A 12493-nucleotide genomic window follows, 5' to 3' on the forward strand; every position below is an offset into this window, starting at 1 on the left:
CTACTGCTGAGGACAATTGGTCTTCACACACAGTTCAGATGTAGGGGGAGAAATAAGCCATTTGGGACGGACAAAGCTTTATTGGCATGTTGGATTGACATTAAAAGACAAATACCGGCGTAATCGGTGGCGTCATGCAATGCAAATGTGTTTTTCAACGTCATCCTGCTTGGTAGAGCAAAAAGACACACGCTACCCCAGCACACATTGTTGTGTCAAATATTAAGCAAAGCAACAGGTCTTATTAAAAATGGGCTTAAACCATTATTGTACATCAATGTTTTTAATCTGTCATTTATATGTATAAATAAATGACAGATTAATCTTTGATATGGTGCTGTGTGTTCAAAAGTCACATTCATTAACAAATGATTTATTGAATTGGCCAACAGTATTTAATACCTTGAGAAAATTGATGCCCTTTGATCAGCATATAGTCATGATGAATATATCTTTTCAGATCCATGTTGCTGTCAGATTGCAAGACCACACTGTTTTGTAACAGCAGCAAACGTGTTGTTTTTGAAAGCCTCAATGCCATCAAATGTAGATTAAATGTTTCTTTCAATAAAACCATTTTTGACAACTCAAAATTCATTGTAATTCATTTACTTCAATCCCTTATTTTGTGGGCAGAACATTTCTACACATAGCTGAATGAATGTGGCCCAACGTGTTGGACAAAGGTAAAAATTCTTAACATGTTATCAACCATTAGAACAAAATGCAATTGAGAAACTATTAAAAGACAGCTACGGTTCAAATGGGTCTGGTCCTATGAACTCCCCCTTTCACTTTCCTCTTTTCTAATGAACTGCACACACATATGTACAGCAGATACAAAAAGTCTACCTTTATTTGTATATTACTAGTGTGGACTAATTCAAGAAGAAATACGTAGGAAGTTATTCACAGAATCTCATTGAAATGTCATCAGGCCGCTGCTGCACTTCAGAGGCAGTACGAAGATTTGGACCCTCAAGCAGGCTTTTATGTTATGAAATAAATTCAGCGTTCAAAAAGGTATGTTATTTCATTTTTTATACACGTCGAAACCCAAACATCTGAACTGTCTAACCAAGCCAATCTGATAATAAGAATGTTTTGATTTCAACCAGCAGAATGGGTATAATTTGTAACCACCACAGTAAAAAGACCACAGCCCATCATCTGGCGTCTTGCTCATTCCAGCACCGAGTTTGAAAACTGGTCATTCCTGAATGCTGAGACTAAATAGGTGCTGCTGCTGCTGTGTTCGGAGTACAATCTCTTTCGTCAGGCCTCTTTGAGCAGAATGAGTGCCAGTGTTTACTGAAGGAGAGCTCTAGGAGGACCTTGTCAGGCGTTGACTCAAGCTTTAGCTTTACTTGCCTTTATGTCAATAGTGGCGGGAAACGGGACGACAAAATGCAGAAGGCCACATGTGGAATTTGAACCCAGGCCACTGCGGTAACCATGGGAACTTAACAAAGCTATTTTACATGTATTTAACAAATTTGAAGATTTTAAGAGAGATTTAAAGAATCTCGTACAACAAAGAAGAGTAAATTGATCATTCAAATGCATTAATACGAAAAATATTCACTCAGTGCCTCATGTATCAGTTTTAGGCTCCTCCCCTTTTGATTAGACCCATGTGCCACTGCCGAATATATGAATGAACCAGTAGTTGCCACAAATGCAGCTCGTTATTGCGGCCCTCCACACAGAGTAGGACTTGGTAAATCTCTGCATTATTGTAAAATATCATTATTTATTAACGCATGTAATAGTCAATTTTAATTTACGTGTTCTGTTTTGCATCCTGTGAAAAATGAGTCATATAAATGAGGTGTTTTTTAGAAGAAGAGTTTGGAGGGTTTGCAACATTTTTTTAAGTTTTAAATGAAAAGTTCAGGCAGCTTCCTGCAGCCTAATTTCGACAGAGTGGTTGCTAGGCAATTGTTCCTGGGCACAACATTCCTACATTTCCCTTGAGAAAAATAAATCTGTCAAAAAAATATTCAAGACCATGACGAGATTCAACGCCGATAAAATTGTCAATTTAAATAACCGGGAGAAACCATGGTAATTCAGAGGTTTGGACTAAACGGGACTCTTCTTGCTCGTTCCCAGTCCCAACTAGCCGGCTAATCTTCTCGTCTCTAACTCTTGCAGATGTGGAACCCCTTAATGAGCTTGTTGGCTTTTCTCATGGAATGCGGCCCGCATGTCTCGGCCTGAACGCCATCTCCCTGCAACTCCTCACATGTTGAAATGCCACAAGAGCGCCTTAAAATAACACATAGAATAAATGACATACAGAGAATGAGCATAGCATCAAACAGCTGTATTTGCCACGTACAGATAAAGTGATGTCTCCCTGTGTCCGTATGAAGTCGCTCTCCCTGTGTGTTGTAATGCGAGCTTTACTGGGTTTTATTAACATAGCGGGCCGGTCGCTAAAATGCCCTTTTGGCAAGCTAATGGCCAATGCTAAAAGCATTGGCCATGCTTTTAGCATTGGCCATTAGCTAAAAGCATTGGCATTGGCTAATGGCCCCCTCAGGTTACCCATCAGCTGGCGGACGCTGTTGTCGGGCTGGCTGACAGCGGAGATCTGTCCCGTCAGAGCGCTCCTCCGGACCGCCGTGAACGGAGAGTAGCTGTGTCGGCTCAGACACGCGCTCAGCTCGACACACAGCTTCTCCCCGACGGTCGCTAAGGCCTCCGGTGCGTTGAAGGACCTGGCGACAGGCAACAGGGAGGCGTTCAAGTGCAGCGGCACTCACACCAAATACATATGGATGGATGGTCGGTTTTGTTGTGGGACGTCACTTGGTGGATGAAGGATAAGTTGAAAACAAGACAGCCAGATTCTTTGTAAAATGTGGGAGCGAAACAGGTTGTATAGTAATATTCGTTCATTCATTTGGCAGATTGTCGCTGCCAATTATTAGGGCGCTGTGCCTATGAATGTGAACATAACATACGCGATCTGGGGGCCACCCAAAGAGGGACCAACCAGTAAAAAGTATTTCCCTGTTCTTCTCGCTACGTTTATGTATTCTTTTCTTGTCTTTTTGATAAAGCATTACAGCATAACGGTACCCCGTGCTGTGATGTAGTAACGCAGTGTCCCGCTAAAGAGGTACAAAGATCGCTGATGGTGAAAGCGCAGTGGGGCCGCTACTCACGGCGTGTGCATGTCCGTAAATATGGAGCTGACGATGTCCTTTAGTTTCTCCATCAGCCCCAGCAGGCCGAATATAGCCTCCCCCGTGGTGGTGTAGACGATGAACAGCACGGACGACAGCATGACCAGCCGCTCCTCTCGGTGCATCTCCTGGAACCGGACCTGATCCATCAGCACCGTCTGCAGGGGGGCGTGAGGCGAGGAGACGGGCCGCAGCACAGAGGGACTTCTGGCGGTTATGCGTCCACCTCTGGGAAGGGGTCGGAGGCGTGGGACCACGTCAGCAGGCGGAGGTAGTTGTCGACGTTGACGGGGGAGAGGGCCTGACGACGGGGCGCAGGGGTCCCTCTCTCTCATGCATCTCAGCGTGTCCTCGAGCCACTTCTCTGTGTAGTCTAAGGCATCTGAAGCATCTGGGGAGTTCATCGTTAGATCGAGGCGCCAATAAAAGAGGCCTGCTCTTAGTGGAGAAGCTAATAGCGACTTTGACCTTGATTGGGACAATGCTTTGAATGGGACAATGCGTCATTTAATTATACCTCATCTTCCGGCCAACAAATATATATAAATAATATTGTGCCGCACTTCAAAGCAAGCGGACATGTGTGAATGTGAGGAAGTGATGAGCGTTTGCTTTAGTATGTGCAGACTGTGTCGCCGTTAAGGAGTCGCTGAGCTTCATTTTGTTTCAGGCTGTAATTGGTTAGCTGCCTCGATGCAAAGCTATAAAGGTAAAGGGGGACATAATATCTACTAATGGGTTTCAGCAGTTTCTATGTGCCTGCATAAATGAGTCATGGAAAAGAGAGATTCCTTACTGGGGTGCTTCTCCAGAAACCCCTGGAACTTGCTCCTCTCGTACTCGACCGACTGCTGCATCAGGTGAGGCTGGACTCACTGTCCAGACTCAGTTAGCCATGTCCACCTTCATCAGGTCCAGCACGGAGAATATTTCCCCGGGAGGGAGACAGAAACGGGGGGCTCACGCCTTACGCTACCAACATTACAAAATGCAATGCAATGTGCAAAATGCAATGTTGGAGGTTTGAGATTCCGGGTCCAACTCGACCACTTGGTCGGCGTTAGCTCCTCAAGCGTCATTCCAGAACGCGCTGATCCCCTTTGCCCAAGCCGACTGGAAGGAAAATTCCACCTAAAGTCATACGCCGGCGTCCGTGGCCCGGCAGCAGGAAGGACAGCAAGGTCTGGGGGAAAGGGGGTGAAAGACGTGCTGCCGGGATTTTTCTCCAGAAACGTGCCACAGCAGCTGGAAATAAGACATCACATTTGAGCCTCACCTCTCTGATCCCGGACAGCAGCTTGATGGAGTGTCCGTACGTCTGCGGTTCCTCCTTCAGCTGAGCCTCCAAGCAATCCCAGAATGCCTTGTGCATGATCTCCTTCACTTGGCGCGCCAAGCTGTGCACAGGAGGGGCCGTTACTTCTACAGCAAGAGAACAAGGGACTGAGGGCTATGTGGTAGAACGCTCACCTCCCCTCGGGAAGGACCACTCGTTTGACTTGAAAATCCTGGTTGACCATTATTTCATGAGCCAAAGCCATGTTGGTGACTCCTTCAGCCGTCTCCATCAGCTCCTCCCCGGAGACGAACCGGGGGGGCTGTTTGTAAAAGAAATACACCTTCCATCATAATGTGCTTCTTCCTTTCTTAAACAAATTTCCACTGTCCACTTGAGTATAACTTTAGTAAAAGCAGCCACACACACATACAATGTCAGGTGACATTAGTCGGTTTGGAAATCTGCTTCAAAATTTGTTATTATAACCCGACAGCAATTAATAAGTCCCATGCTCTGGCAAAAAAACAAGAATATGGCATGCTCACAATAGCATGTAACATGTATGTTGATGTGGTCCCATGTCGGGGGTCTACTGGATGAGATTGACGAGACGACATGATACACAGTGGCTGTTTTACAGTAACCTGTTGAGACCTTCAAGCTGGGGTTTCAGAGCGACGCACACGTTTCTCACTGCTCTGCATACAGCAGCTTTACTAATATTCTAACGTTGTACAGGAAACTGCCGTTTGCAAAAAAAGTAATACTACACAAAGAATCTGCTCGGTGACTGACGTCACCCATTTGCTATTTGAGGACGGATAAGGTTATGTACATATTTGATGGACTGTTAAGAAAAACGATACCGTTCAAACAAGTAGCTTTGGAAATGACAATATACCTAATCAGGCCATCAATATTCTCTATCGACGTGTGTAACACCCTGCGAGTAAAACCGCTTTTTCATCAACAGGATCGTCCAGAAAGGGACGTGCCATGTTGGAGAAAACACTTTAGTCTTTAACGTAACAGAGATCTTATTTTGTTCAGATGTGGAAACTGCGCTAAAATCCACCTGATACAGAGTATGTAAATGAATGAGGAAATGAAAGCGCGCTGTGCGATTGGCTGGGCTGCTGTCAGAGGGAGGAGACTGTGAAAGAAACTCGAGGTTTATTGAAGAAAACCTGCTCCCGACCAGGTTATGTTCACAGGTTCAGTTACCATGGTGACTGAGCCTGAGCTTTAGTTACCTCCCTTTCTGAAACAGACAAGCCAGAGTTTCCCTCATCTCAGGGTTAACTAAATGAGTTTCCACTAAACCCGCTTCTTGGAACGGACCCCTGTTCACTTCAGGAGGCTGAGCGAGCTAACCTGCCTTCCTAATCAGAGTAGACTTCTTTTCTCATTCTCAAAGGAGACAGATTTATTAAATTGGAATCTATTTTATATAGATCACAAATCTGTCCCACATCGGGCACACGTGGCCCCGTCTCTGGTCAGCTTGGTGTGATCAATCCTTTTCTCACCTTGAGGAGTGTTCCCCCTGTGGGGGCTCAAACTATTTGCCCGTATCCTCTCATTCAATGTGGCCTCGGGAGCACCCTGTCTCCTCTCCTCCTCCTCCTTCGATTCCTTGTCTCCTCTGGCCTCAAGGTGGTCCGCCTCGTTAGGCATGATTCAGTCTGCACGATAACACATTATGTTTGCAATCAGCAGAATGTTACATGAATGTTACTGTAACAGTTGTTCTTGTGGGGTGGGGGTCTTCTTCTAGCTAGACATGCAGTATTGCTACATCAATGAACATTATTTGGCCGTTATGCTTTTTTGTTGCAGTCCAAACAGGAGATCAGGAGAGATGCAAGTTTGTTGTTGTGATCGAACGACAGATGACCGTGGCTGCGAGTGAAGACCTGTCCGCGGCAACGGTACTAACCTTCAGCGGCTGGGAAGCCCCGAGGAGGGAGACTGGCGAGCCGAGAGGCTCAACTTTAGCTTTGGTCTCTCACTGTCAACAAACAATGCAGCCTTTGCGACAGCAGCTAAACCTAGACATCCCGGCCACAACGAAATCTATCACCGTCACAGATTTATTTATTTAGCAGGAGGGAGTCATTCGTTGCGTCCCGGAGAGCTCGAGCTCACTGATGTCGCAGCAGCTTCTCTTCAATGCGCCGTCTGCTAACCGAGCGAACCGCTTCCGGTTTGGGTTCGGGTTGAGTGTGACGCAGCAGACGAGCCCACTCTCTGGCGCATGCGCACAGCTTCATTTTTTAAGAAAATCAATGGCAGCGGATAGGAATATGTTAGTTTCTAATGGCACGCATTTCTAGCTCTACCTTTGTAATTTTAGTCTTTTTATTCTCTGAAAGGAATTAGAGGTTGCGTTGAATGCATTAGATTAAATGGTGTCTGTGACTGAAGCAGGCTAGGTTTATCAGTGGTGTGACACACAAATTCATTATATTTACAAATACTTGGGTTGTTTACCTCAAGGGGCATATACAAATGGAAAACTAAAACTACTTCAATCCCTTGAACATGATTTTTTTGCCCACAAATGGACTTGTTTTACCACTTAATCTGTTTCTAATTAACCTTCACATCTGTAAAAAGGGAGACAGACAAAACATATATCCACAGTTTATTTTGACAATAAGGCAAACATACACATAAAGGTGCAATCCCATGCTGAAGGTATTTTCCAACTAATCATTCAACGCGATCTACTTGCGAATCGTACGGCCTAAGACCGTAAAAAGCTACACAAAACTCCAGACGACTACAGCACGCTAACAGCGTGTTCACCAAAGTACTGGTTAAATATCTCCGGGTGTGCTTGATAGAACTGTCTGAGTAGCCGCTTTCTCTCCTTGGCAGAGATCTTTGGGTTGTGATGGATGCCGCCCAAAAGAATCCGCAGCTCCTCGTTGGTGGTCTTCTTTGTAGACTCGTTGTAAGCCCCGTGAGAGACCGGCTGGCAAAATGTGAAGCCTGAATCCCAGAGAAGAAGAAAAAACAAGCAAAAGAAAAAGTGTATACATGGAGGGCGGCTTAAGAGTACACGTTCTGCAACCATGAATGTTCGATTCGGTTATCAGTGACCACATAACGTAGTCATATAAAAAATGTTGAACAAGCGAATGTCCTCTTACAAACCCAGGCCACTTACCAAATGGTACAACACCAGCATTTCATTTCCTGACCAGCTCAGATTTATAGTAAATATATAGTTCTCGATATAGTCTCTTTTTAGCTTAATTTTGGTCTCCACCAACTATTGAGGGGAATATCTGCTTCTAAATACTCAAGAGACCCTTCTTGTGGCCCTTGTAGAATGTCATCTTTTTCTCTCAAGTTAAAACAATTTTTTTTTCTAAAGCGGAAGCTGGTGGCTAGGTCAGGTGCCAGACGAGTGTCGCTGTTGTGACGACTGACTGACGACTGCCACAGTCCAAAGACTGACGCGCAAAAAAAAAAAAAAAAGTATATTAAGGTAACGTATTGTGATAATCTACAAACATGACATTAATAAGAGCTCTATACTTAGGCGAGGGTTTGCATCTTAAAAGAAAATATTGTAATCTGGGCTCCCGTGCCTCAGATCAGTGAAGCAAGAAGTCGTGACCGATTACAAATGTAACGAGACACGGGTTAGTATCGACTTGATCAACTAAAATATCAGATTAATATGAGTCATTATGCACATACGTATGATATACATGATGTATTGATAAATACATGCATGTATTTATGCATGTATATGCATGTAACGAATCAGAACAGTGTTTAGTGTTACCGGTCACATCGGGCTGCTTCCCCTGTGCCAGGCTGGCCAGCTTTTCGCTCACTCCTTTGTGCAGGGTCCCCGGTATGCAAAGAGAATAATAAAATCTTGGTGGGAAATTACTCAATGACAGGAAAACACTGTTCACTGTGGAGATCGACCTGTCAAATTTGATTTTTAAATCAAGGTTCCGACTTAATTATTTTCCCCTGAAGCCCTTGCGCAACAGTCTTGAGGCAACGTTTTCTATCATTACTACAATTTGAGCAATTTGTTCATGCAACAATGAGTTACAAAACCACTAAATGTAAAAAGCTCAAACAAACATCAGCCCTTGAACCAAAAAAGTAAATTCAAGGCCAGAATCTGGTTTGCAGTTTGAGGAGAACACAGAGTTTTCTAACCTGAAGTACTGATAAAATACTGCAGTTTTTTTTATGTGTGTGTTAATCTACATAGTCCATCTTCCCACTCACCTTTAAAAATGAGAAGAAACTAATCTGAACCTTTACTTAAACCAGGTTCAAGGATGTTAATCAATTTCTTGCATTTCACTAATGAGTTTAATTTCTTAAAGTGCACTGCAATTATTTTTGTTTGATGTTTCAGTCTTCTCCTTGTCTTTTGCCTTATGCTCACATGAGGCACTTTTAATTACCTTGTTGTTGAAATGTGCTATACAAATAAAGTTGCCTCGCCCGGACCATAAAAATGTCCTTTATGTTGCTGAGCAAGAAGATCACCATCAGGTCCTCCTTGTCCTTTCAAAGAACCCTGCTGTGGAGGACTTGAAGTTGAGAAATCTGCTGTTGGACATAAAAACAAGAAAGCATTTTCCAACATAACATTTAGTGCCCTGCTCTCACCTCCTTATCCAGTTTCATCCCTTGCGGGTCGGCTGCCAGAGCCATGAACGTGAGCAGCGCGCATAGCTCATCTCTGTGGCCCGAAGGAAGCAGCTTCAGGCACAACTGCAGCGCTTCGAGAGCCGTGGACAGTTTAGCGTTCACTGAGGAAGGAAGAAGACACACAAATGGAAGGGTTTATTGAATATCAGTCAGTCTGTCTGAGGATTCCCTCTTTACTAAAGAGCCTTTTCAGGGATGTTTTCTGCAACCATCTAGCTGGAATGACTGAGGGGAATCATGCCAAACACTAATAAGTTTCTCCTTGTGGAAGGTGCTCCAACTTCTCCACTGTATGTTATGTGCTTTGACAAACTGCTCAGAGAACAAAAAGTTAGTAAAAAAAGATGTTGAACACGTTGTTGTGACGTCATCCATTTGTCGATTTGTGGTAGAGACCTTGTATATGGCTCTGGTCGCAGCAGCGCCCTGTCAATCACAGAGCAGACCCGCCCTAAAGCATACCCTGCTTTATGCTCTACTTGAAATTAGAGATGGAGACAATAAACTCATGTTTCATAATGTTTACTGGCGAAATTAGTCAAGTGAGAAGAGACCGTGTGCACTTCACAACTTCAGAAACAGTCAGGCAGCTCCCTGCTCAGTTCCACCACTGGCTGATCAGGCAGGAAGTCCAGACAGTCCAGAGCTGCAATGAGCCACTCGTCCTCCCTGAGGGACAAGGACGAGACCATAAGCAAAGGCAGGTTTCATTACATAAACTATATATTTGGGGATTAGAAAAGACTGATACCCCTCTCACGTCTATACCCCGACTATGAATCGAATTAGCTTCACGCAAAGACTAGACCTGGGGGAACCGCTAGCCTGCATTTATAGAGGAGGCAGTGGGAGGGGAGTTGATTGTCCAAGCTGGAACGTACTGAGAGTCCCTGAAAACTTTCAGGATCTGCCGGTCCAGGTGGTTGCTGCTGTAGATCAGGTCTGGGTTACTGTGAGCCAGAAGGTTGGACGGAGGAGGAGGTGATGGAGCCTGGCTGCACTGAAGCACCGCTTCCAGCACGGGGAGCTCCACCAGGTTCAACAGCCGGAGCAGAGTCTGCTCAGACCACTCATCTGTGCTTCGACTGATCAAGATGGCGCCTTACACGATTGCGGTAAAACGGGGTCCGCCTGCACCCTGCCGGGGCTACTACTGTCTCCCAGAGGCTCTTGTGTCGGGCTGACCGGGGTGGCAGCGTCCACTTTATTGGCTTTTGTGGACCCCTCAGGTGGTTGGACGGAGGTGGACATCTGAACATGGGGACTGGTGGGACACGTCCTCTCTGCCTGACTGCAATACAAAAAACGGTGGCGGCCGAGAGCTGATGAAGGAGTCACTTGAAAAATCAAGATCCGATTGGGATGTTCCACAAAAAGGACAATGTGCCAATTTTAGAGTTCAGATTAAGTGTGTTGAATGTGAAAACACAGGTGATGTCTCATAAATGTCCACGTCACATCTGCCGCTACATGCATAACATGCACAGATCTCAAAGAGACTTCAGTTGCATTGTGGGTAATGTGGATGCAAGGTTTTGACAAAGAAGAAGAGTGCAGAAAGAAAAAGGAGTGTTAAAGGACTAGAACTGTTCCAATACTCTTACTGTTGAGTATATGAGTGTATGGATGCATGTAACTGTAACTGTTTCCTGATTCCTGAGTCATGTGATATCGAGAGCACCACTTCCATACAAGGGCAGTGTTCCCGCCCCTTTTCTCTCTGTGTACCCGTCTCTCCCGTGAGCGGAAAGTTGAGCATGTTGTGCCTGCATTAAACAATGCCACGAGTTAAATGGCTGAAGAGATAAACGCCTGGACGTCCGTTCATACTCTGGTATCATTGTTCTGCCGCGCAGGTAGGCCAAAGGAGTAAGCCTACCTATTAACACTTACTAGTTAGTAGCCTATGCCAGAAAACAATGGTGTGTCCCAATACGCAGGATGTCAAATGCAGCACGACGGAAATGTCCTACGAGATCCGGTTGTCATGGACATTATGTGAGCCACTGCGTTTGTTACTTTTAAATCTGCCCATCTGATAGTACACAGTACACAAACCATTAATGCAAGGCAGAATGATACCGACAGCATGTTTGTTTTTTTATTTGATGTAGTTGAGACTAATCCGTGTATGCTTGGTAGGATTTCCTCCTGGTACCTTTGTGAAGGTGCGCCGCAAAACAGCTTCTGGATCCCATTGACGAGCACACCTTTTTCCAGGTCGTCGACTGAAGGGGAACACACCCCTGCAAACCTGTGTGTGCAGAAAAAAAGAACAAAGAAGAACATATCAGCACCGCTTTGGGTCATCGCTGAGGAGTGGGTTAGCATGTGTGTGTGTCACCTGTAAAGAGCACTCCTGCTGTCCTGAAACACATCCCGCTTCTTGACTTTTCCGAACACTCTGGTGCCCACCGCCTCAAACACATTGCAGTCCAACAGGGCCTGGCACACGCGCACCACTTTGGCCCGCGACACGATGGCTCCTTACATTATTACCAAGCAGGAAAACAATGATTGTTCCTAAGGAGCATTTTTGGTTGAAAAGACGTTTAAAAGACGTCTATGGCCCAACGTTGAAAAGACGTTGCAAAACGGTTTAAAAGTGAAAGTTGTTTCAACGTCTATTCGTAGACGTTGAAAAGACGTCTATGTTTGGACTACATTTCAACGTGAATTTTTAATATGGTAATATTTCGTCTTCTCTTGTATGCTATATCATTATTTTAGAGGTTTAAAAAGAAACTACGACCACATTTGTAAGTTTACCACCGATATTATAAATCTATACGCGAACGTCTTTTCAACGTCTACGAATAGACGTTGAAATCACTTTCACTTTTGAACCGTTTTGCAACGTGTTTTCAACGTCCGGCCATAGACGTCTTTTAAACGTTGTTTCAACGGATAAATTGCTCGCTGGAAACTTACAAGTTACATACTTAGTCACAGTTGTCATGTTAACAGCCCTTAACAAGGACAAACACATTATTTTATTAATTTGCATTTATTATAAATATAACACTATACATATAACACTTTTCCTAATTAAAAACAATACAAAAATAAAATATATATTTCAGGGAAATGAACTATGGATTTAAAAGCGCAGAAACAACATTTCTGTGTTCAACAACAACAATTCTGTGTTTGTAGACCATTTTTCTGAATCATTTGAACTTCATTTTTAGATTCTGTAACAAGATGTGGCTGTGAGTCACTTGAGTTGGGATAGTATACCTGAAATCAGCTGCATCTCCCTCATCCTCACTTGAGGATTCTTTGTGTAAAGGGAGTCAGAGTGCACGGAGCAGATTCC

The 12493-nt window shown here is 44.4% G+C and overlaps 4 protein-coding genes across 7 annotated transcripts; all 4 read right to left on the reverse strand.

Annotated features, from left to right (window-relative positions):
* Positions 1-60: 60 nt before the first annotated feature.
* On the reverse strand, positions 61-4127 carry LOC120812865 (T-complex protein 11-like protein 1). 2 transcript variants are annotated; one of them, XM_078097771.1, is made up of 2 exons: positions 3994-4127; positions 61-3588 (listed from the first exon to the last, which is right to left on the reverse strand). In XM_078097771.1, exons 1-2 carry the CDS (start codon positions 4052-4054, stop codon positions 3173-3175), a joined length of 477 nt encoding a protein of 158 aa, XP_077953897.1. In that variant the 5' UTR covers positions 4055-4127; the 3' UTR covers positions 61-3172. The 2 variants fall into 2 exon arrangements, with proteins under 2 accessions (XP_077953897.1, XP_077953898.1); XM_078097772.1 differs by having other exon boundaries at positions 61-3579; positions 3994-4062.
* On the reverse strand, positions 3050-6692 carry LOC144383014 (T-complex protein 11-like protein 1). 3 transcript variants are annotated; one of them, XM_078097770.1, is made up of 5 exons: positions 6416-6692; positions 6006-6161; positions 4668-4795; positions 4474-4594; positions 3050-4380 (listed from the first exon to the last, which is right to left on the reverse strand). In XM_078097770.1, exons 3-5 carry the CDS (start codon positions 4763-4765, stop codon positions 4273-4275), a joined length of 327 nt encoding a protein of 108 aa, XP_077953896.1. In that variant the 5' UTR covers positions 4766-4795; positions 6006-6161; positions 6416-6692; the 3' UTR covers positions 3050-4272. The 3 variants fall into 3 exon arrangements, with proteins under 3 accessions (XP_077953896.1, XP_077953895.1, XP_077953894.1); XM_078097769.1 differs by lacking the exon at positions 4668-4795 and having other exon boundaries at positions 4474-4619; positions 6416-6681; XM_078097768.1 differs by lacking the exon at positions 4668-4795 and having other exon boundaries at positions 3050-4619; positions 6416-6681.
* Positions 6693-8811: 2119 nt separating this feature from the next.
* Positions 8812-11661, reverse strand: LOC120812866 (uncharacterized). Its single transcript, XM_078097775.1, has 5 exons — positions 11519-11661; positions 11333-11428; positions 10281-10465; positions 9133-9275; positions 8812-9043 (listed from the first exon to the last, which is right to left on the reverse strand). Exons 3-5 carry the CDS (start codon positions 10423-10425, stop codon positions 8942-8944), a joined length of 390 nt encoding a protein of 129 aa, XP_077953901.1. The 5' UTR covers positions 10426-10465; positions 11333-11428; positions 11519-11661; the 3' UTR covers positions 8812-8941.
* Positions 9682-10276, reverse strand: LOC144391176 (DEP domain-containing protein 7-like; the record flags this gene model as incomplete). Its single annotated transcript, XM_078097776.1, has 2 exons — positions 9682-9843; positions 10056-10276. Coding segments are annotated over 2 exons (318 nt in total), but the record flags the coding sequence as incomplete, so codon positions are not given.
* Positions 11662-12493: the final 832 nt, after the last annotated feature.

This window comes from Gasterosteus aculeatus, chromosome Y, assembly GCF_964276395.1.
Source record: "Gasterosteus aculeatus chromosome Y, fGasAcu3.hap1.1, whole genome shotgun sequence".
Classification (NCBI taxonomy): Eukaryota; Metazoa; Chordata; class Actinopteri; order Perciformes; family Gasterosteidae; genus Gasterosteus; species Gasterosteus aculeatus.